Source organism: Buteo buteo, chromosome 16 (assembly GCF_964188355.1).
Source record: "Buteo buteo chromosome 16, bButBut1.hap1.1, whole genome shotgun sequence".
NCBI lineage: Eukaryota > Metazoa > Chordata > Aves > Accipitriformes > Accipitridae > Buteo > Buteo buteo.
In genome coordinates this window covers 27068220-27093003 of record NC_134186.1, presented here as the reverse complement: position 1 = coordinate 27093003, position 24784 = coordinate 27068220, and the positions used below count along the sequence as shown (strand labels likewise).

At 41.0% G+C, this 24784-nt stretch overlaps 1 protein-coding gene and 1 long non-coding RNA gene across 3 annotated transcripts in view; one reads left to right on the top strand and one right to left on the bottom strand.

The window, feature by feature from the left end:
* Positions 1–1612: 1612 nt before the first annotated feature.
* On the bottom strand, positions 1613–15783 carry LOC142040384 (uncharacterized). The gene is made up of 3 exons (XR_012653191.1): positions 15515–15783; positions 5866–6014; positions 1613–3503 (listed from the first exon to the last, which is right to left on the bottom strand). It is a non-coding gene; the product is annotated as an uncharacterized LOC142040384 (long non-coding RNA).
* Positions 15784–20093: 4310 nt separating this feature from the next.
* Positions 20094–24784, top strand: part of NAV2 (neuron navigator 2) — a 421304-nt gene continuing 416613 nt past the window's right edge. For both annotated transcript variants that reach the window (XM_075048237.1, XM_075048236.1), the window contains exon 1: positions 20094–20207. In XM_075048237.1, the coding sequence (XP_074904338.1) occupies positions 20133–20207 (75 nt within the window). In that variant the 5' untranslated portion in view covers positions 20094–20132. The remainder of the gene's footprint in view (positions 20208–24784) is intronic.

Genomic DNA, 24784 nt, shown 5'->3' with positions numbered 1-24784 from the left:
AGTCTTTTCACTTTAAGAGGAAGTAGTGAATACAGTGAATCCAAATTTCTTTGGTGCTCCTTCTCTGGAGAGTGAGTCAGTTCAAAATTCATATTTCCCACTCGGATCCATAGTTTCTGTCTGAAACCTTGTAAATATCTAGTTATGAAGCAAAACAAACAGGAGGTTGAGCTTGACTGCTAACTCACAGATGTATTCTGCTTTCTTGCTTGCTCTGATTAGTATCTTATTCTTTAAACAGTGCTGCAAACACCACTGTGACTATTCTTACAGGAGCTATATTATGAAAGAATGACAGATTGTGGATGAGGACCTTTTTCATAAATCATCTCCCTTTGCAATGCTTCTATTTTCTCTTCTGTAAAATAGTTAGGTGAAAATACTATATTTTTCCTGGTACTAATAAGAAAATTTGTAAAGCAAAGGAATTCTTTGACTCCAGGCAGCTGCATTTTATCTACTAGCCCTCAAAATACAAAAAAGGTATCAGAACAGGTATCCCTTCCTGCTTGCTAACAGATCTGCTTCTTTCCCACTTTTGTCATAGATAGGGGCTTTAACCTTTCCAGTGTTAATAGTGAAACTGCTACTTTTGGTTAAAAAAATACCCAAGATGATACTTTCAGTCTATTAGAGTGTTAAAGTATCATTTCATTTCACAGTCTACATCCTTAAAAGGTTGTCATAGCAGCAGTAAACCAAAGATTAGTTACAAACCATGACAAAGTTGTAATTTTATTCTTAACATTCCTATATATAAGAAAACAGGCGACAAAAGGTTTCCACCCCACTGAAAATTCCTGCTCTCTTACGTCTTCTTAACTGACACTTAGTGCTTGGATAATAGTGAGAATACAGGAAAAAAGATTACAGCTTTACATTTGTGACACTAGAGTTAATGGCTGAAGAGGTGCTTTCGTTCTAAGGCTTCATTTTCAGGCACTTACAGCTTTCTGAATATATTACCCTTTGAGCTCCCATTACACATGCTTGCTTTCATCCCCAAAGGTGGTTTGTGGCTTTTTTGTTTAGTCTTTTTCTGTATTCCTTCATTACATTTTTCTTGGCTATTTATTTGATACCTAAATATGTGGAAAAGTATCTTCATTATTTCATCAGTGGTTCAGATTTTTTTTTCCCTCTGCACATTGGTATTGGTGCTTCTGAAGAACATCTGCCTTTGATACAGTAGAGGAAATTTCTTTTATAGATAACTATTCAAAATTCTTAAAACCTGCCTGCTCTGTTTTGTTTTTTACTTCTTGAAATAACCAGGGAATTCTTCCTTAAAAAAGAATTCTGAAGTGTGATATCACAGTTAGAAGTGTAAATATGTACTAACTTATTCATGAAATTGCCCTCCGTGAATAGTGGCTACACATATCAGAGTAATAAGAATAGATGATTTCTGATGGTTTAGAGCAGGATTCCACTCTCCTTTATGATGTGGTGGGAAAAAAGCATCTGTTTCACCAATAAATGCCATAAATAAAAGCCAGAGTTCATACACAGCTTCAGTTTTGACTTTCCTAACACTTACAGACAATAAACCCCCTTTGTTTATATACAGTTTAGATTAGCAGACTTGATGTGGGAAAATGATGAGGAACCAGGAAAGTCAAATCCACTGCTACGGCTTCCTGATGGAGCCCCTAACTGTCAGTCCACAACAATAATAATTTCAGTCTCTTGGCTTTCAGTGTAAACGGATTAACTCAAAAAGATGAATTAACATTGAGGGGTTTGTATTTCAGTGAGAAACCACTCTGTGTGCCTGCGCACATGCACAAAAAGAATGAAAGATCAGCAAAAAGAACCAAAGATCATGAAACACACACAAAACCCAAATCCTGAGTGAGAAGTTTCTCTAACACGACCATGTCTCATCTACAGTAATTCTTAAGTTATTTAAGATGGTGAATGTTGTTTATTCGAGAGAGCATACAGGCGCTTTATTATGTTTTTGAGTACATTAGGTGCAGATCCAACAATATATCAATATTGTCCATTGTAATTCTGAGACAAAAGGGGTTTTGTAGAGAAAAAGCATCTGTAGAAAGCAAATAGTTAATATGTGCACTATCTGTGTTCCTAGGGCCAACTTTGCTGTAGTGCTTGACCCAGCTGCTACTGGTAGTGGCGTCTTGAAGTAACACACACAAAATAATCGCAGCAAGGTCCTCCTCACCCTCAGGGTCCCTATGAGGCCATAATTTCACAGTGAAAGTGGTTCTGGCAATGCTGGCTGATGATGATCTCATCAGGACTGGGAATAGGTTTTGTTTTGGTTTTTTTCCTAGCTTTTTTTTAAATAAACATGTGAAGATTTCAGAATTCCTATGTCTCAGACAGTGGTCTTTTACTGAAAAGACACAGCCCCCATAGAAGGACGTAAACTGATATTAAATTTACAGAAATACTGTCTTGTTTTTCAAAGCTACCATTGGCCATTATAAGGAGAGACAGATAAAGGAACACCCAAGGCTATCTAACACTGCATGCTGTGAGCAAAAATCCTGCAGTCGTAAGCCTAAGCATACCGTCTGATTGCCGCTAAAAACAAGCGTCTTTTCTTGGAACGAGGGTTAGTTATGGTAGAGGTGGCATAGAAGTGATGGCCTTGAAAATACGTGTTTTCTTTTAAAGGAAATAGTAAGTATGAGTCTAAGGCATAGTTTCATCCTTTCTCTTCCTTCTTCTCCATCTATTTTTTCCCCTCTCCCCTCTGTCAAATCCCTCACAATAGCTTGGTCAACAGTGTTTTCTTGCTTCATTGGTTTTGAAAAGGACTTGCTGTTCCCTGCTGTTAGATTATTTCCAGGAGACTGTCTCAGGTCAATAGTCGTAACATTCTTTGCTCAACTCCCTCCCCTACCCAGACCAAAAAAAAAAAAAAAAAAACCAAACTTAAAAAAAAACTTAAAAAAAATAAAAAAATCTTGGAAGTGGGAAAGAGACATTTTTATTTACATGATTGATCCACAGTATTTTTGGTATGGAACCTTCCTTTTCTTTACAAGTATGTGGTCTCTGCACGCAATTCCCATAGAGAAATTTCTCCTACAAGGCATAAGCAGTAGCAGCTAGGTTTCAGGTGAAATTACCAAAAAACATAGGGACCTTTTATTGGTATCAATTTCATTGCAGTCTTCAAAAAAAGATTCCTTGCTCCAAGAAGTGTAGGAGACATTGAATGTAATAGCCAAAATAAACATCATCCAGTTGTGGTTACCTTGGATATTGGTTCTTTAGGTTTTGTTTCTACTCTCCTTCAGGTTTATTTTAACAGTTCATAAAAAGGCAGAAAGAAGTTCACCTGGGGTGCATGTTGCCACCACACTGATGCCTCTCTTGGCTCATCCGCAGCAGCCTGGCTGGCTCATGCTTTTTCTTGCCCGGTTCATTCAGCAGTTGTGGTAACAACTTTTATATACAAAGGTGTTACTGCAGGCTTTGCAGCTGTGGTTCATCTGCTACTGTTCTTCCCCTGTCTTCTCCTTCCCCTGAAAATATTTTTGGTTTGGAAAATATGTCAGGTTAGGACTGCCAGTATGAAATAAATGTATTAGGTTTGTTTTCCACTCCAGTAAATTTTGGCTAATGTTAGGATGGATTTTAATTTTCTGTAACTGCTTGAACTGATTAAATTAGCATGGGGGCAGATACTTGCATTCAAAGTAAAGACAGTTCCTGTTAACTAAAATGAACATTTGTGTGGTGTTTAAAAAGGACAGTATGTGATAATTAGCAACTGTTGATAATTTTACAGTATACAAAATGGGGAGAGACCGTAGCAAGTTAATTTGACAACAGCAGAAGCGAACAAGACAACTCAGTATTGTGCTAACCTGTCTTGGGAACAAACACGTTGCCTTTATTCCTCATGGGATTTTTGTAAATCTTACTAAGACTCTCTTTGGTGCGCACCAAACATTGCTGTTATTTGTACGTGCCACTGTAGGGTCACGCAGTTAGCCAGCGGTCAAGCTGCACGCCTCGCTGAGACGCTGAATGCCTCGGCTTGGACTAAGAACCACCTGAATTCTAATCTTAGCCTTATTCTTGCTTTTTTGAGTTTGCTTGGCCAGCTTGGGGCACCCAAGACAACAGAGGAATTTTTAGTGTCAGTTGTATTTTAGAACTAGTATTTGGATTAGTACTTGGTAGTGTCAGTGTTATGGAAATAATTAAATTATAATAGAACATTAGCTCTCTGAGTGAGTAATACAAGCAAAGCCAATCCATGTTCATCAGCTCCCTAAAAGTATAGGCTAACAGCGAAGCCAATCTTAGTAATAAATGAACAGAAGCATGAACTGTGGTGTTAGAGCTCGATTTTGAATGTACACAAGATAAGGTGTTATTTACTGTTTTTAATCTGGAAATCTGATCTTCTACATGTTTGGATTTGGGAATTTGGTTTAATAAATCTTTTTTAATAACAAATACTACAGGAAAAACATGTTGCACTTTTTGTCAGAGGAAACATTGACTTCTTGGATATAAGTGGCTTCTGTCAGAAGAAAGACAGATTCAGCCATCCTCAGGCTTCCTTACATGTTTCTTCTTTCATAGACATTATTCAGTTTAGATGCATAATTTAACTACTCTAACTTCAGTGCTCTAGGGTAGAGATTTTGAAAGTGAAAAACATAGGTAAGGGAACAGCTTGTCAGAAAGTAAGAATTTAGCACTTAAACACTCCAAAGGCATTTCCACATAATGAGAACAAACAAACTACAGTTCAGATCTAAAAATCTTCTACTTTTCATGTTTTTCAGCTCTGGATTAAAGAGCCTTCCTGAGCTGATGAGGGTATCTGAGCTCTCTTAGCCTGGGATAAGCAGCATCTTGACCAAAAACTTTGGGTACTGAAAAGTAAAATGCAGTGGTGTGTGTACAGCATGTAAAGAACATTGAGAGACTCCTGACAACTTAACTTCTATAGAAGTCTGCAAATCTACTGCCTCTCCTTTTCAAAAGGAAAGGACTATATGTATCTTGATGCTGCACATCATTATAGAGTTTGGATTAGAAAGTAAAATTCTGCTGTTCATCCAGATGCATTAATGGTAACTGAAATAAATGCCACGTCTTAATGGCTAAGCCATAGAGAAGATAAGGGCTGTTGCTACTTAGAAAAGATAAAATAACCTTCAAATGAGAGAAGCCTGTGCTGAGAAACCAGAGGTTTAAGCTCTTAATCTGTTAATGATGTGTGTGTGAAGATTTCTGAGATGAAGCCCACTCTGGGAGCTCGAATTTTGCAGGCCTCTCAAATGTTTCAATGTCTTCTCTGACATGCATGACCCCTTGATGAAATGTATGCTTTTGCCTGCTTAATATAGTGCAGGACCAGAGAGATTGTTTTGATCTTATATTTGTTACCAGTCATTACAACTGTTAGTTCAAGTTTTTACTTGTACTTTGGAGCTGAAAAATTCAGGTTCTGTTGATGATAAACTGTTAGTGCATAAGCACGTGCAACTCAGGAGGTTAAAAAAAAAATTAATATATTTTTGCTGGGACAGTCCGCATTTTAAAAGTTGGTAGCACTTTTGCTGTTGACTTATATGAAACATTGTTCATACAAGACAACTAAAGATAAATGTACTAGATAATTGTCTTATCCAGATATTGAGGGAATGTTGTAACCGTTAAGCTACAGAGAAGGACTAAGTGTATATGACTCTTTCTGGCCTGACAGCAGACAGTTATTCATACAGAATACAAGAGTCTGGGCTATAAAAGATGAAGTTTTGAGTCTTGCTTCAAGCCAGGAAGAATAGAAATCCTTTGGACATGGATCTTTTGCAACACACTACTACTTGCTAATCAAGGGTATTTCGCACAATTATAGAGTACCTGAGGTTGGAAGGCATCTCCGGAGATCACCTAGTTTAACCCCCTGCCCAACCAGGGTTAGCTACAGCAGGTTGTCCAGGATTCTGTCCAACGATGGAGACTACACAACCTCTCTCAGCAACCTGTTCCAGTGCTTGATCACCCTTACACTGAAGAAAAGAAAAAAAAAGACTTAAAAAATATGTAAACAGAATTTCCTGTATTCCACCTTGTGCCCATTTTTTCCTGTCCTTTCACTGGGCATCACTGAGAAGGGTCTTGCTTTGTCTTCTCCCCAACCCCTATGAGAATTCATACACAGTTTTACCTATTTTAATGCAAACAGATGAGGAAATTGTGTGTGATGCCTGGGTACCTATGATTGCCCAGCTGTTTATTTTTGGAAGGAGGCTTGGGACTATTCATTTACTCTCTTTTCTAATACAAGAAATAGAAGGCATTGCCTGGCTCAGGCTATGAGCCACAAATTGCTGGAATTTGAGAAGATACAGTACAGAAATATAACTGTGCTTGGTTTGTTCTTACATCTTTTCACTGACTTTGGTTACTGAGCACTGCTAGGGATAGGATATTGAACAAAACTGATTTTTGGCATGACCTGGTACATCTGCTTTTACTTTCTAAGACCTTAGAGTAGTTTTAGAGGGACAGATGCAGCTGGCTTTGCTACAATACTGCTATTCCTGGGTAATCTGCATAGTGATGTTGATTTTGGGGTTGGACATTTTTTCAGCTTGCCATACGCTCTGAGGAGGCAGAGATATGTAGCAGCACAAAGCAAAGGGGAGGATGGCCTTTAAATGATGCTCTTCTCTCGAACCAAATGGTTGCTGGCCACAGCGACTCAGGAGCTCTTATAGTCGAACACTTGGAATAGTGCTCTCCTACAGGAAAAAAAATTGCTCCTAGATGTTTATTTTTAAGCTTATCATAATTGTAAATAAAGGCTAATATGCATGTATTATAACTCAGGTCTTGCTTGCTTTTTATAGAGTGTGAAATGAGCTTCCACTTGTAATTGCAGGTTTTCTTGATTGATGTGAAGCTATTTTCTCTGCAAGCAGGTACTTCTCAGTTTCAAGCTCTGTTCAAAGTATGAATAATCAATTGCAAAAAAAACAACTTGGAAAAAAAAATTGAATTGCAAAAAGGCTCATTTCCTAATGCCCCAGGACAGCAAGAACTTCTGAGTTAGGAAATTACATGCCCTTAACACGACTGTTGACTCTTCCATTGAATGAAAGCTGTACACCAAGAGAGATCTCTCATTACATGATTACAGCACATATTCTCCCTGGAAGATACAAGGCACTTTCCCTTTGGATCCCACTTATGAATTCTTACAGCTTGGAGAACTGCAAATATGCTTGAGAGGAAACTGTATCTGTGACCAATGGAAACATAACAGGGGAAGAAGAGTTGCAAGACTTCACAGAATACCTGCTCACCTCCTGAAATGCCATGTCCCCATGCATCAAAGGCTTCGCTTGCTTTCTGAAAGATGCTGTTTTTATCATTGCACACGATATTGCATCCTTTGGGATGAATTCTGCTAACTATCAGTAGAATTATTTATATACAAAACTTGTCAGGTTAGCAAAGGCACAGGAATTTGGCTGGCCATTAAAGACCTAAGTGCGTTTTAATGTACTGTATACTGTGCATTTTCCTTGCCTCCATTCCAGTGAGTGCCAAGACTCCTTCCTTCTGCTGTGGCCTCTGTATTAAGAAATTTTGGGTTTGATTCTGAGCAGGAGAGCATTTCTCTAACTCTACTGTCTTGGTTAAGTTATTTCATGCAATCCTGTGTTGTAATTTGTAAAGCAAATCCGCTTTGATGCAAAAGTATTCTATAAAATCTGTTACCTCTATAGGCTGAAATGAAGTTTAACATGTTCAAAACAAACTCTGTTTTTTGCAATCTGATCTATTCCCTGTTTATTTCTGCTACTACTTTTGTCTTTGTATCCAAACTGTATGTAAGCAGTTGTAAACACTTCTTAACAATTTTTTTCCAGTACTGTGAATTGCCTTGAAGGCACATAGGATATAAATGAAGAGGAAAATAGCAGATTTTCCATATGGTCTAAGTACTATATGAAATTTTAGGAATGCTATTTCCCATTTATATCCATTCATCCCTTTGAATTTCAATCTTTAAATCAGTACCTTTTCTCTCAGGACTGCTGTGAGGCTTAATTCATTAATGTCCATAGAGTTCTTTGAAACCCTTAGATGAAAGAGATTACAGAAGTGCAAAATATTAATATTAAAGCAAAAATGTGAACCCACAACATCTGTCCTTCTCCCCCCTAGCTCACCTGTTCACAAAGATCTTTGTAATCATATAAACTTACCTTAGAATAGAGACAAATACTTCTTCCTTTGATGTACAGATAACATGAGGTTGTAAATGCCCATTTTTTAAAGAATCTTTTTCATATTAACAAAGTTAATGTAAAAACTTCTTAGCAATGTTTTTAATCTTCTATTCATAGTCTCTGTGCTTCCCCAATTAAAATGTGGTCCTGGTTAAATCCAGCTGAATCTTGTAGGACTGCATCAGCATTGAAAGATTCATACTGCTCTCTCCATAGGCTTATATTGGGAAAACAGAAGTTCCTCTATAGGGTATATGTAACTTCAGATCGTAAAATAACTGGCATAACACAATCTTTTCAAAATGCGTCATTTGTTTTCTAGACGGGAACCATCTTCTCTGTCCTAATGCCTGCATCAGTTTCAGTAAAGCAGATTCTCTATTTTCATAGGGTGATAGGATAATTCAGGTTAGAATGACCTCGGAAGATCTCTAGTCCAACCTCCTGCTCAAAGCAAGGTCAGCTATGAGATCAGACTAGGTTTCTCAGGGCTTTATCCAGTCAGAGAATATCTCAGCCTACCAACTTCTACCTGGAACCACTAGATCATCCATGAACCCAGCTGCTTCTGTTTCCATTACGATCTAAAACCTATAGAAACCTTTAGTAGTATTACTGAGATTAATACCCCAAAATCCAACACCCCAGAATAACCTTCACAAAACCGATGCAGGTGTTACTATTGGGACACAAGGAGGGTTTTTTTCCCCCTATCTTAACAATTTATCTCTGTAGCCGCAAGATTGTCCATGGACCTTCCCAGTAACTTCTTTTTCCCTGCAAAGAAAATCAGGCAGAGGGTAAGAACTGTTAATGAGCCTGCGGGAGGTAAGCCAACAGCCTTTTTGAAACATTGAAGTACTGCATATTTAAGGACAGAGTTAAAGGAAACAAGGGCTGCCATCTCAGCTTCTTGGTTTGGATATTGAAAGTCCCCCTCTCCTGGCCTGCTAAGATAAGAAATTCCCTCTCTGCTGTAGCCACTACTTAAAATCTGTAGAAAGTTGCTTTTCTCAGGCATTTATGATTGCCCTCTTAATCCATACTGGGCATCCCATACGATCTTTCACCGTCTCCAAGAGGACAGGCTCAGTTTCCTGTCTTCTGAGTCAGTGTGAAAAGACTGACCTTCTGCAGAAGGTTTCAGTTTTCTCTCCAGTGCTGGTCTTACAGCTCCCAGCTGGGTAATGCTTTTGTGTTATTGCAATCTTTACTGACAAATAGGATGGAGAACTCTTTATCAGTGGGGAAAAATCCCCACCAAACCTGTATTCAAAGCTCAGTTACGACATTCATGATGTTCAGATTGTCCAAGACAGAGCATCTAGTTTTGTTTTAAAAAAGAAACCATTGTAGTGTCTCGTGTCGTTCCACTGGAGTTCATATGAACTCTTCTGACAAGAGCTCATTTATTTCAGAATTAGTCCTTTCTGGAGCTGCTGTGCCACTATCCTGCTCTTCCAGTTCAGCCATTTAAAGTCAGTAGAAAACTCTAGTGACCTCTTTTATTTGCAGACAGAGCAGATATCTACAAGCCAATTGTGGAGAGTAGCTACTTTGAATCTATATTTAAATACTCAAACAAGCATATGTTTATTCAGATTTCTCTTTAAAGTTTAGGCTCTGAAAGTTTCTCCTGTATTACATATGCATGTGTTGATATAATCTGGAATTTTGAGTTGATTGTAATACCGCTACTAGATATTAGAGTTGCTTTACCACCACTTCTTCCTCAAAGGAGAATTAATCATTGACTTAACTAGAATGCTAATACGAATGATTGTGTTGTTATGCATATGTTGATTTATTTATTTTTTTCAGTCTGCTATGTCCCTTTTGAAAACAAGCTTAGCCAACCAAACTTAACAAGCTTTTACTTGAGTGTGTATAAATGTTAAGTAAACAAAATATTTTTGCTGCTTATGCTTGCAGTATTCAGCTTCATTAAACATGTTTATATGCAGTCTATAACCTCTTACAGTATACATGACTAACTTGTAAGACAGATTCCACTCAGATAAAGAAGACATGGAAAATGTGTTTTGGAGAGCTCGTCTGAATATAGATCTCCCGAAATACTCTCAAGGTGTCCTGTTCAAGCAAAACAAAGATCTCAAATCTTGAAAATTGTGAGGTGTGTAACAGGTCAGGTTGGCTTCTCTCAGATGGACTTTCCACCGAATAACATATACAACCATTTTGCATTGTGAAGTCATCCATGGTTAACGGTGTCCCTATGGCCAAGTAGGAAACCTCTGGTTACAGCACAGCAGTTGCAGGCTGAGGCGAGCATGGTGTGCGGGTTAGTACGTCCCACTTCCTTTGGCAGCCTGAGAACGGGTTTGTTTCCAATTAGGCGGCCAGGCTTCAGAGGCCAAGGAGACACTAACAGCAGGGAGAATTTTAAGAATGCCACCACATCTGGCAGATGTTCGGGGAAGACAAACAACCGAGGTCTGCTCTTAGCCTCACCTGCCAAAGCAAGGATTAAACAAGCGTGATCAAATTGCTTCTTCCTAAGAGGCCTTAGGCCTTCCTAAGCCAATACCAAGATTTTCATGCCATGATGCAAAGTAAGTACTTGATAGCGACGGAATCATAGTGTAGCTAGATGCCACTTACTAAAAAAAATCTGATATCCTGAGAGAACATACATACTGGTTCAAGGAGACAGCGGGTTGCTTCGGCAGTATGGGAGTACTGGTAAAATCTCAGGGCAATGGCTCACCGCAATCCTAACTGACCCTTGCAAAGGTTTTTTCTTGTAATGACGAGTAATCATGGCAGATGCTGGCTGTCCATGGATACAAGCCATGGATGAAGTTAGCTACTTTGAGGAGATGTGTATTCTAACCATGGAAATACAGAGTGACAACTCTGAGGATGAAAGAGATGCTAGCTAACAATAACAATAGTTGACAGAGGGTTAGTCTTAGAATATTTACACTGTAAATATAAGGCACTGTGAAGAAATTCTTAGTTCAGGTAAACTGCAGTAGAGACACGGTTTTGTGACATTTTAGTCCACCTAAGCAGCCGTCCTTATGAGCCACGAGTGAGGAATCTACGTATTTCTTACCAAAGAGGTAGGGGTACCCACCTTTTAACAAGTATAGGGTGGACATAATTCTTAGACAACAGCTGTCCCTTTTCTTTTAAAACTGTAATTTAAATTTAGCGTTTGAACTTTCTTTTTAGTCTAATGGTTTTCAGATCACAGGAGAGGTAAATGGGTGAAGCAGCTTCTAAGATATTATATTCCTGTCTTCTTCCACTGATCAAATAAGCAGTTGATTTCATTTTCCAAACCTAAATTTTATTTAAAGAAGTATTTAATATTTAAAAAAAACCTAGTCCGCCACCTGCCAAAGAATACAACAAAGAATGACAGCATCTGGCTGTCCTAGAGGAAACCTATTGGCTATCTCAAGAGTTAAACTTTCAAAGATTATATTGGATTTCATAGAGGTAAAATAAGAGTCTCAAGATGCATTCTATCCCCAAAAGCAACAACTTTTCTTAATGTACATGCATTACACAATAAAATCTTAAAAATGCAAAATAAGACATTTTTAAGAATTCATTGCCTTAAGTCAGAACTTATATGAACATGCAATTTGATTAGCTACAGCCAAAAGCTAAAAGGTACATAACAGAGCCTGAAAAATTAATGAAAACTTTGCTATTTTAGTTTAACATCCCCGTTTTTCTGCTCTCTAAACGCTCCTACCATTGCAGCCATCAGTTTCGTAACAGAATGTTTTACCAGACCCTGCAGCAGACACACTTACAAATGAACTCAAGATTGTCTTGAAAGGTCTGTGAAAACACCTCAGGAAATGTTGACTCTTACAGTCTAAGGATCAAAGCTGAATTATCTTACGTTACAGGATTTAAATTCTTTAGATGATGAATTGCATGTAGCTGTTTATGAGTGTTTTGTTTTCTAATTACGAAACTTATTTTTCACTTACTGCAAAATCTAGTTCTCTAAGAATATGAGTAACACTCAGTATTTTTAGGCATCTTTTACTGTTTTACAACTGAACTCTGTGACATTTTGTAGTGTCAGAAAAATGGCACTTGCAAAGGAAGCCTCCTATTTTCAAATGCTTATGGCAGAGTGTGATTATGGCATCGCGGCTTTCACAGCATTTAAGTAGCCTTGTATTGCAGTGGTAATTAACAACGCATCAGGCCAGATCCTGCTGTCCTTGCTGAGATCACAGCTCCAAAGCATGTTTGGTATTAGTGTGCACTTAATCATTGTGGACTTGGTATCTCAAAGTTCCAGCCAAGATTGAGGGCTCGTTTTGTTAGAATTTCTATGGAATTTGTGGTAAAAGGCAATCTTTGATTTAACACATTTACAATGCATGGCTGGCATTTAGATTTTATCCTGTGGGAACCCCATGTGCTTCCACAGTACCCGGTGTGGGCTTAGATGACAGCAAGCTGACAGATTCAGGAGTCCCGAGTCCCAGGCTGGCACTCCTACCCCACCATCATTTTACTTCTGTGAACATACTAAATGGCTTTTTCATAGGAATAGTATGGGGATTTGAATGACATTATCCCTAGGCTAAAGGTGTGCATTTAAAGTGTTTTGTTACTGATTTTTATAGGACAAGGACCGTTACCTGTTCTGTAACGACTCTTAAAATAAGAGAATTATTACTGTGTTCATGTCCGATGAAGTAATCAAATCGCTCCCGGTTTCAGTTCTCATGACTGAGATGAGAACTTGGGCTTTGATCATTATCTTTTTAGAGTCCAAGCCTGTAACTTAACACATGATTACTTTTACCTATCTAACAGGCTGGAACACATTAAAAGGATAAGAACCAACAAGAAGGGGAATAGCTTGTGGTTAAGATGCTGATGTTAGTTGGGAGACCGGATTTTGGCACAGTCCTCTCATCAGCTCTGTGCCACAGCTTTCTGTTTCTGAAAGAGCGATTAAAATGTTTTTTTTTTTCTCTTGGCTTTTGTCTGTCTAGATTGTAAGCATTGGTGAGGGTACATAAGTGCAACACCTTGTTCGTTAGTGCTTCTTGCTACAACCATAACATTTAATCAATAAAAATATGCCTAGTGCTTATTTGATTCATAACGTGCTGAATGTCTGACTAATCTGAGCCAGTGAGGAACATGTATTTACAGATGACCTTTAACCGGAAAGAGTAGAAGAGCACCATCCTTGCCTTTCAGTTGGGGAGTATGAAACCAGTAATGCAAATTTTCACTCTCTCGGCACGCAAATTAACAAAAGAGGTGGCAGTACACCTGTCTTCGCAAAGCTCAAAGCATCACACGTGCACAGGAAAAAAATAAAAAGGTTACACGTCTGTAGTTCTCTACAGTCAAGCATTCTTTCAAAGGGAAAATCCATCACTTTGAAGAATTTACAGAAGAAAACCTCCGCAGCAACCAAAGCTGCAGGCAAGCGAGTGAAAGGCAAAATGCAACTGCTGAGAAAAATAAATAAGGGCCTTTATAGCAGTCCCATTGAATTGAAATTTTCCTTTATCACAGACTAGGCTATTATAATCTTCTTCTCTACCTCTAGCCACATATTTTAAAAGAAGATTTTCTAAATATAAAAATGTTACAATAGAAGCAGTTTCTTACTAATGTATTATAAACCATCTCTTCCTGTACTAAAACGCCACCTGAATTTGCCAAAGAACAGATTTGGCTTAATTTCTCATTCCTGTTGTCTGCGTGTGAAACATCGATTAGATACGAAAAACAGCAGTTGAGTTACAGAGTGACAGAAATGTCAATTTCTGCAGGAGCTGGCATTCAGCAAGCCCACCGAATGCTTGCAAAGGCCTTTGAGCACAGGTGAGACCGAGTGTTGCGGCTAAGCCTTCTGCAAGCCACGCTGTCCTTCAAGGTCCCAAGAGCCACAGCAGCCCAGGCGTTCCTGGCATCTTGTTTTTCCAGGTAAGTTTAAACAAAACCTCAGGCAACCTAAGTTCATAGACTTCTTTTTACAGAGGCCACATGCTTTAACATTTAAATTAAATAAACGGTCTAAATAAGATGTTAATTTCATTTTTCTGGTGTTCCATGTTAGCAGATGTCCTGAATACTGGGCTGAAAGCTGTACCTCTGCTGAATCAACAACCTTGAGGAGAAGGCTAAAAGCAAGGTAAGACTGTAGTCATAATTTTATCTGGGGGGAAACTGATTTTTCTTTCCCCGAGAACGAGGTGCCACAGAAGGAGTGACGTATAGGACTCGCTAAAGTTCAGACAAAAAATGAGGAAAATGCCTTGAAATCCTGGGCTGGTACTGGGATGGGAAGGGTAAAGACTGATGCTGCTCCCGGATATATCCTCCTGAGGACCAGCTACCATTTCTCGTCATGCGGACCTCTCTCAAAACGTGTTAGGCAGTAGCCATCCTGGATTTCTTGGACTGTACACAGAGCAGGCAGTGAGCCCTGAACAGCTGATTGCCTTCAGAAATCCACAGTCCCTTGACACTACCTGCTCCTGTGGCCTCCAGCCAGCCTTGACTTTGACGGGAATATTCTGCTCTAAACACCGTGTGTTACAGCACCGCCTCTCGCTATAAAAAGTGTGTTTCACTTTGAGGCTAAATCTTTCAACGTAAACCCCACATATTTGGCATCTGTGAACATACTTGGTAGTTTTCTTTTTCTTCCCCACAGACGTTGTGTGGGTCAAGCAGGCCTAGCTCAGATACAGGGTGACCAAGAGAATACGTTGCTACTTTTGAGGTCTGCTGGGGCCCAGGCACCTACCACTAGCACGGCTACCGGCACAGGCCGGTGAGTGGTGTCGGACCGGAGCTGGCTTCTGCCGAGCCGTCTGGAGCGCAGCCGCGCTTCCATTTCCAGAACCGGAGGGTGCGGAGCTGCCGAAGCGGCTGTGCGAGGAGTCAACTTCGATCCAGGCTGCCTTACTAGCGCCGGCGTGTTAAAGCTTGCGAGCCTGCAGCGCAGGCTGGCTCCGCTCCAACTAATCCCAGCATCTGCGCTAACGAGAGGCCGATACCGCGCTGATAGTGGTTTTTTGGAAGACGTACCTAAGCGAGACACGTTTGGTACCAACGATATATTGCATTAATAGTGCTGTATGAGCAACCCTGCCTCGTGGGCACCACTTGGGTGGCATCCCCCGGACCCGTGCGCCTGTTTCCAGTCACAGCTCCCGCAGCGATGCTTCCTACACCTACAGGGTGTGTGTGGGGGGTGAGGGGGTATGCTACGTGACAGCCCTGACCAAAAAACCTACCCGTATTCCTCTGCTGGCGATTTTATGGCTTCGGAGGGTTTCCTGGGCCGGGTAACGCCAGACGGCCAAAGGGTACCGGTACCTGCTGCTTCTCACCCCGCCTCGGCGGGCAGACCGGGCCGCAGCCCAGCGCCTAGGCCTGCCGGGGCCGCCGCGCACCGTCCCGCCTCAGGCAGGTGGCCGGGGACCGCCCGCCGCCATCTTCGGCCGCGGGGCTGTGAGGGGAGAGGGGCGGGGCCGGGCGGGGCGGGGCCACCGGGGAGCGGCCGGGTCCTCCCACCCGCCCCTCAACACCCCGCTCCCGCCTGGGAAGCGGCTCTTCATTGACTTCGCCGGCCGCGGTCGTTCCCCTCCCACCTCCCCCCGCCTCCTCTTTCTCCCATTGGTCTACCGGACCCACGTGGGCGCGGCGGGCGCCCTTGTGGTTGGCCGGCGAGGGACGGTGTTAGTGAGAAGGGAGGGGGCGAGGCGAGGGGGCGGGAGGCAGTTGCCCGGGTAACGGGAGAGTGAGTAGTAGTGGCGGCGGCGGCGGCAGCGCGGAGCGGCGGAGCTGGAGCCGGAGCCGGGCGTGCAAGGGCGGCCCCTCGCCCTGCCCCGGGCGCATGGGCCGCCGGCCCGCGGGAGGAGAAGGAGGACCAGCAGCAGCAGTGCCCAACCTGCCCGCCACCGCCGCAGCAACAGCAGCAGGTACCGGCGGGAACCTGCCGCCGCGCCGGGGAGCCCGCCCGTCTCTCGGGAGGGATGCGAAAGTTTGTCCCGGCGGGTTGCTCCGGCGGCGGGAGTAAAACCGCGGCCAACCGGGGGCGGCGGGCGAGGCCCCCGCGCTTTTACCGGCGGGGAGGAACCGGTAGCTTGAGCAGTGCCCCGCCGGGTTGGCGAGGAGGAGGAGGAGGATGAGGAGGAAGGGTGGTGGTGGTGGTGGTGGTGGTGGTGGTCCGCACCGCGGCTCGGCGGGGCCGCCGCCCGCCCGCCCGCCTTGCCGCGCTGAGGCGGGAGCGGCTCCTCAGCGCTCTCCCGCCGGTCGTGAGGGGCGAGGGGAGGTGTGTGTGGGGCTGTGTGGTGGAGGGGGGGGTCGCGGGGCCGCAAGTTGTGTCCGTGGGGTGTGGGGGGTGCGTGGGGACTGCGGTGTGGGGGGGGTGCGGGGCCGTGGGTCTCCGTCCAGCCCCTCTCCCCCGGCGGAGGGCCCGGCGGGTTTGGGCGGGAGCCTCCCCGTGCTGCGAGCCTGCGGTTTGCCACAGAGTGGGTGTTGCTGCTTGCTGGTCTTTAATATTATCGTTATTATTTTTTTGTGTGATTGTCTGCTGGGGCAGAGGGGTGGTCGCCCCTCCCGGGGAGCCCACGCCAGCCGCGGGTGGTGGGGGTGTCCCCGCAGGGGTTTTGTCTTTCACCTCGGGTTTTTTAGAGGCTGGGGAAACTTACTGCTGTGCTTTTATTTTCCGTGAAAAAGAACCCAAGAAACCCAAACAAAAACCCCAAACCAAACAAACCCTTTCAAAAAACTTGCGGAGAAAGACCCACAAGTATATTTTGGTTTGCTTGTTTGTTCTGAAACGCAGTCAGTTGCGGGAATGAAAGATTTCCGATGCTCTGAGATTGCTTTTTTTTTTTTGGAGAAAAAAAAAAAGAGCAAAGTTGTGTTGATCTGCTTTGCTTTTAATGAAAGAATAGGGACCAGGAGGCGTTGTTGGGGATCTGGTGACTGAGGGAGATATTTCTGAATGACGTTTTGTGCAGGTGTGGAACCTTCTGGGGCCGCGCGTGAGGATGGACCCTGGAAGGACACATCCCGTTACAGCCCTTGAGGCTTTAAATCTAAGAATATTAATTCATCTGAGGTTCACTGAAATCGGTTATGTGCTTAAGCCATGGTCAGGTTTAGGCTCTGAGCTCTTAAAGCTGTTTTCTCATGGAGTTTTTTTAGTAGGTAGCCCAATGGGGTCCAGAGCCTGAGTGGGGCCTCTGGATATTGCAGTAATAGGAGAATGAGATAAGAGAGGGTTTTGGTCAATTGGCATTTTGTTGGTTTTATTGTGTCTGATGGCTATGTGGTGATTTCCCCAGCAAACCTTACTTTTTTTCTTCTTAAAGTTTCTATTTTGTGTTGAATGCCAATTTACTGTTAACAAATCCATCTCCACAATTAGGTAATGCGCAGAGATACAAAGTGAATAAATAAGAATAAACTGAATCTAGATACGTAGAATGTTTTGTTTGGTGTCCGATTTGAATTAAATGGTTCTTCAAGCTTCAGGATAATTTTTTTTCTTGCTCGTATAATTTTTTTTTTATATGAAGCTTAATGTAGCTAACTCATGCAGTGACACTAAAAATCCAGTAATGCATGCTTTAAGGCTACACGCGTATACTAAGTACTATATACGAATAGAAATTTGCATGTTTCCGCAAGAGAGTCTGTCTGGCTCCACAATGGTTAAAGCCATAACATTTAATGCACAGGAACTTCCAGAGAGTTTGCACTTTTTCTTCTTTCTTAATTTTTTTTATGGTTCAGGGGACCTCTCATGCAGAGAGACGTTGTCCTTAGTTGCACTGGTTATGTCATGCTATTCCAGCATGGCATTACACGATGTGACTGATGCAGTCTCATGTGTCACATCACAGTGAAATCACTGGAGGGAAGAAGTTTTCATCGGTGGGACTTAAGGATATTTATATAAGTTGGGGTTGGTTTTTTTGTGTGATATTTGTTGCTAAGGTCAAAGGCCTTTTACTGCCTTCAAGCTACCTGTGTGATTTCGGTGGACATCGGCAGGTGTAAAGCCACAGATCAGGAGGAGATTGTGGTTCAAAATAGAATTTGAAACCTCTTATTTATCTATAAAATGGGTTAGAGGTGTTTTTGGATTACTTTTAAGTGGCAAAGCATAGCAGCATCACTACAATCAGTCATGTTCTTTCCTGTACTCGGCAGAAGAAAAAGAACTGGATTGATGACCTACTCCTTCATGTTGAGGAGCATTTGAAGTGATAGGCAAAAGCAATATTTCTGCCTGTTGCCTTGTGACTTTTTGCCTTGGAATAACGAGGTACCTCAGCACGTAGAACAAACCTGTTTATGCATTTGACCAAGAATCTACCTTATATCTAACCTGAATGTTTGACTCGGTTATTCAGTTCAGGTAGTGCTGAAGCTTTGTAGAAAAACGCGAGTGGGTTACAGATATCCAGTTTCTACTATGCGTATGGAAAAATCTGGTTTTTGTGCTACCCATCCTTTAGTGATGGGAGAACGTCTGATTGTTAAGATGATTTTATTATTTTCTTTGTTTATATAGGACACTTAGCTTTGGATTTTTTTGGTGCTTGTCTCATAACCAGAGTTTGTATCAACAACATACAGCTTAAGTATGTGGTCTTATACCATGCTCAGCTAAGGTTGCTAAAATTGATTTAATATTTAGCCTTTTTAGATATGGAATCGAGCTTAATAAATGTGCTTTTTCTGGTGCCTGCATATTGAAGCCTGCTGGCATTGATCACACTGTACAAATTAACTTGGGAAATTATTTATCTATGTTGTAGTAAACTTGTGCTTCTCAGTACAAAAAGAACAGTATTATAAGGTGGTTGAGTTGCTAACCTGTGATTTCAGGTGCCACTTTCTTTCCCAAGTAATACTATAACCTGTTCATTCACGTATTCTTGTGCCCAGGATTTTGAGAGGTGGCACACAATAACCTTATAAACTCTGGAGAAAGTTCCCTGGGTAAGAGACCCCAGAATAATAATGAATTTGCCTTTATAGCCAGAACTTCAGTCCTGGGAGACTGAGTTTTGAGTTGATCCTTGCAGGCTTCAGTCAGCATCGCAGCAGGCTCAACTCTGATGTACAATGCTGTCATTCTGGGGTGTTTTTATGCAAAAGCCCCAAAGGTAAAGTAATATGCTAAACAGGCATCAAAACATTTTGAGAGGCTTGGGTGAAGACTGTAGTATGTACAAAATATCTAATTATTGTATCGATTCTGACTTGCGGCTCCTGGTGGTGGGCGAAGACTTATCAGTTGCTATGTTTTCTTTCAAGCTGGTAAAACCTGCTTTTTTTCACCCCCCTTTTAGGTTATTTGTTTGAATACATAGAAGAAGATGACAAGCGTGCATGGATGATTTTACGTAATTAACACCTGCTAGATTTGCAAAAGGCAATTATCGCTGTGAAGTGTTTACATTGATTTATGGGAGGAAGGTGGCCCAAGAGAGGGATGCTGATAATATCAACACAGTGGATTAAATGCACATTTACACCTTTATTGACATATAAATTATCGGTGCCAGGAATGCACTGAAAAGGCTGCTGATGGAGCAATAATGTGGCACAAACTACTGGGTTTGGATTCAGCTCTGTCATCCTTCTGTAAGGCACGTAAATGGAAACCTTCATCTGAGCTAAAATAGGATATAGAGGCTCACAGAATGGCTGCTTGTTAAGATAATGAGCAGTGATGGCAAACAAGAATTTAGAAGGATGATAAAAAACATGGACGAGGTTTGAAGGAATTCTCTTGCCTTTTTTTTATTATTTTTAGATTTTTGTTGTTCATACTATGGATTTTTAGGAAAAGCTTAAGGAGGCCGGAAGAGTCTTTGTAGCTGGGAAATGGAACCTGGCTCTGAATCCAGCCAACATCAGAAAAGAAAGCCTGTGACACATGGACTGGAAGATCAAAAAAGGGTAAGTGACAAAAGGCGGAAGCACTTTCTGCTTAAATTGCTGAGTGAGATACAAGAGGCAGAAGAGCTCCTTATAACTCTTTTATCAATTGCAGTTTCTGCTTGCCAAGCTTAGCCAGCTGTAGATCTCTTCTCCTGGTAATATATTTTAAAAAAATGTTTGTGTCTCGCTTCAGGCTTGTTCCAATGTATGGAGCAAAGAGCTGAGGGAAGGCGAAGTTGTAGTATGAGTGAAAGAAGGGAAAAAAATCCAGAATTTTGCATAGTTGTTGATGAAGAGACTTGCAGTGTAAGTGAAGTATGCTGACTCTTACTGAGTCCGGTCGGATTATTGATTTGTTGTAACTTTAACTTTTTTGTTGATTCCATTAGAGAGGTTAAAAAAATTGCGTTCTTGGGATTTGGTGATTAAATTTGCGGAAAATGTTGTACACTTGTCAATATCCTCATTGTCCTGATGGTAACATTTGTGTTTTGCTGTAGTTTCCAGATGTGTCTTTGACTTGAAACAAAACAAAATGCACAATGGAATGTGCTTAGTGTCAGGCCTTATTTTGGCGGACCTTATTTTGTACAAGTGCTTTGTGGAAGGTCTGTGTGTCAAGGTAGTATTGTATTATTTAATACTAATGGACTGGAGCATTAAGTTGACCTAAATGAAGTTGCCGTCTCAGGCAAAATGTGGCTTGTGAACAATTGGGACTTCAGAGTTGTTTTCTTGGCACCAGTCAAGCAAACTGTAAAACTTGACATGTTTCTAGTGTATAAATCATTTATATTGTTTTCCACACAGATTTGATGGGTGATAGAAAACACTGTGTGTTCAGCTTTGTGTGGAGAGCTCCTTTTTCTTGTCGCTTTTACATATGATTTTTATTTCAGTTGAAAAGCAAGTTGGGGGAAAAAAAATTGACCATTGGCTATTATTTTGCTGTTCAACAGTGCTGTCTAATTTCGGAGAGAGGGAGGTTTGTGTCACAATTTCATCAAGTCTGCTGAAGAATAAAAGTGGTTTCCCTGTCACCCCATTAGAAATCTAAGCAGCCTGGAAAACTTTCAGAAATTGGATAAAATGCAGCTGTTTCCTTACAGAGAAATGACATTTAGGGAACATTTATTTGGGGAACAAAATAGAAGTCCTAAATGTATTTTAATTGCACTGAGCATGATCTATTAACTGATAAAAGCTGCCAAGGTCGTCGTCCTACTTTTTTCAAGGAAGCATTTTGGGACCGAAGTAAATCAATAAGGGTTGAAACAAAATCCTTCTATTGACTTAATTTCTGGAGGCTGCTAGTACACTTTTTTCCTCCTTAAGTATACAGTATTATACTGCATATAGGGTATGATGGGAAAAATGTTTGGGACCTGTGACACAGAAGTACACTATAATTGTTCTGATGCACCAAAATTAATATGCAATTATGTCTGTGTCTCCTTGCTGATAGGTATAGAAGCCTACATCTCCCATCTGCTCCTGGCTCTGGGTATTTGGTGCACATGTAGTATGGGGCCTCTGAATGTATAATATAACCCCAAGTGAGGCTCAGTGGCAGCTGGGATAACATCAATTGGTCATGCTTTGCTGACATTCATTTTAACTTGAACTCTAGCCGTCATGGAGATTATTAAATTTATAATGATATATGTAAGATCCATTTTAATGACTCTGCATGCTTGGGTGATCTCTCTCACTTCTGTTTGCAAAACAAGTCTTAATAGAGTATTACATTTCATTTCCTATAGAATTTTCCAGGGAAAGGCTACTGATGAGAGCTTTGCTTGGATTTAATGTTTACTGGGAAAAACCAGTTTGGAATAAAAATGTTGATGCAACTCAGTTGTTATTGTGGTGTTGAATAGTAAAATAAACTTTGGTGTTCTTAAGCTTAAAATTCTGAGGTTTCTGATTGGGAAAAGTGGGTGTGTGATCGAGGGCCATTAAAATAAATCATCAGTAGACACTTTTGTTAGTGGAAATGAGGCTTGTGCTGGAAGAAATAAGACCAAGCTCATTTTAAATCGAGCAAGTGCATTCTCCTTTTTATAACAACATATTTTATGGACATAAAGTCAACCCTTGTTCAGTGTTTTTGAAGCAGTAAGAAATCAGTGTGTATATGTACACCAATCAATGATGCATCTGGTATGTCTTTCCCAAGTAAAATACAGAAAGCTAGGTCTGCATTTGTGGTGTAGAAATAAAGCTTAATTTGCCTTTTTTTTTTTTTGGCAAGTGTATTTCTAGGTATCTACTTAGTAGATATATTGATTAAAGCAAGACAAGATTTAGTATTTAGGCTTATTTTTTAGAGGTATGGGGTTTTGCTTTTTGTGTGTTGGCTGATCTTCAAGAACTGGAAACTGGGCTGCGTCTGACATTTGCTGAAATCAGTAGAAGCAGGCTTTTTTCACTCACCACTGTGTTAGCTTTCCAGGCTGAGTTTAAGAGGACTCTAGTATTAATGTTTGGGATAGCATCCCATCTATCTACATAACTTATGTTGGCTCTAGTGGGAATTACATAGCCAAATTCCGTGTAACTTGTAATATAGAAGGGAAAAATTTGATTGGGTTTAACAACCATGTAAGTGGACCATCTGAAGGTAGTAGGATTACTAACATGAATACTAATGTGAATAAAGTGAGCAGGCTTTATGCCAATATATGACCTTGGCAACAAAGTCTTTAAATACAAGAGTGATACAGGTGATGCCATAGACTTGTCGAGTTTGTGTGTAGGTTATTGTTTTGCTACCAAAAATGGATGATCACTCACGACCAGTAAATTCACAGATCTTTTTCTTGAAGAGGAGACTTGAGGAAATTACTGTAAAGCAGGTAAAAACTGCTGCTAACATAATCTAGTTGGGTACATTTCAATCATCCTGTGTCATGAAAAATTTAGTACTGCCTTGTGTTCTGATTAAATGCATTTTCTGCTGATGAGTAAAAAGGAATAGTTCTTCAGTCGATTTTTATCCTTCATTCCCACTCTTCCTGATTTCTCATTCTGACTGGTAGCTGTAAGTTAGTGGGACATGGTAAAGAAATGTGTATGTGTAATAGTGACAGAAGTGTCTTCTGCTCTGCCCGAATGAGCCCTCTTGGATTGAACAATGATTAAAATATAATTGTGAAATGAATTTAGACTTTGGAAGGATCTCTGTAAATGTGTATTTTATGCTGTTGCCCAACTAAACTTTTGGCTCTGATAAAAACTCTAAGTCAGAAGATAAGCAGAGATTTATGTCTACCTACCTGGTATATTGGGCTAGCAGGTTTTAGGAAGGACCGTCTCTGTCATCAGCGGCACAGAAAGCAGCATGTTAATGTTGCAGGTGGTTGGTTGCTTTTGTGTGTGGCTTTGTGGGTTTTTTTTTGACTGCAGAAAAATTGTCACCCTGGACTTTCAAGTGTCAGTTCAAGCTACCTGAACATGCTACCACAGATGCACAGTGGATCTGGCACTGGACCTTATAAAGCCAAACTGCTGGTGGTCTTCCAGTATTCCCTGCCCCCCCTGCCCCTTTCTACTTGATGGAAAACTTCCTCATCTCTTTATCGCTTTTTCTTTTTTAATGAAGAATGTGCGAGGTGCAGTTTTATAGTGTTAAAAACAGACTAACACTTTTTCGTGGGGCATCTTATCTCTTGACTTGTTTTTATTTAACAGTCATCATAATAAACATGACTGAAGCCATATGCTATAGCTTTCTCTCTGGTTTGTGTTATGTTTTTCCTGGGTTATTATTGATACACTTCAGATTTGCTTGAGGATGCTTGCTGCTACCTTTCTATCAAAATTGGTTTAAATAGCATAAGTGGTCTTGCATGTATTAACCTTCTCATATTGCAAACTTGTGTTGTTTAAAGTGGGGTAGTGTTGGCTGAGTACCATGTTTATTAGTAGATTTTTGTGCTGAGACATTAATGCAGTTGATGGGTGCTGTGCTATTGAGCCAGTGTGAAAGCACTCAAGTATAACCACTTACAAATTGCAGCAAGGCTTACCTTATGAAATTACAGCAAGCTGCTATGTGGTATTTTGATAGTGTAACTAACTGGGCTTTTATGGAAAGAGAGGTGCAATAAAAATCTACTGAGGAAGAGAACTGAGAAAATGTCATAGCCTCTCCTTCATTTTGCAAATATTTAAAGTCTTCTGTAAGCACAACAATCTCTGTAAGATTTGAGTCCCTAGCTATGGGGTTTATGTTTTCATTCTTGTAATTAAGGTTGTTAATAAATCTACTTTAAACCTGATGTTTACAGAATTGGATTTGGGAGACTTGGTTACATGGATGGGCCTTGGTGATCTGTCCAAGGCTCAGCTCCTGCTTTAAGGCCATAAGTTTCCTGCTTTTAAGATGCTCTTGGAACCCATTTTGAGGGTATGCTGTCTGTGACCATTTTCAACCACTCTTTGTTAAGAAATTGGCTCAAAGAAACAGGTAGTTCTGTTCATTTCAGTGATGCAGATTTGCACCTTGATGGTTGTTACAAGGTATTCTGTTTTTCTTCTATTTTCTGTTAAAAGTTCTTTCTGTGGTGGCTTTAATGAGAGAGTTGTATGAG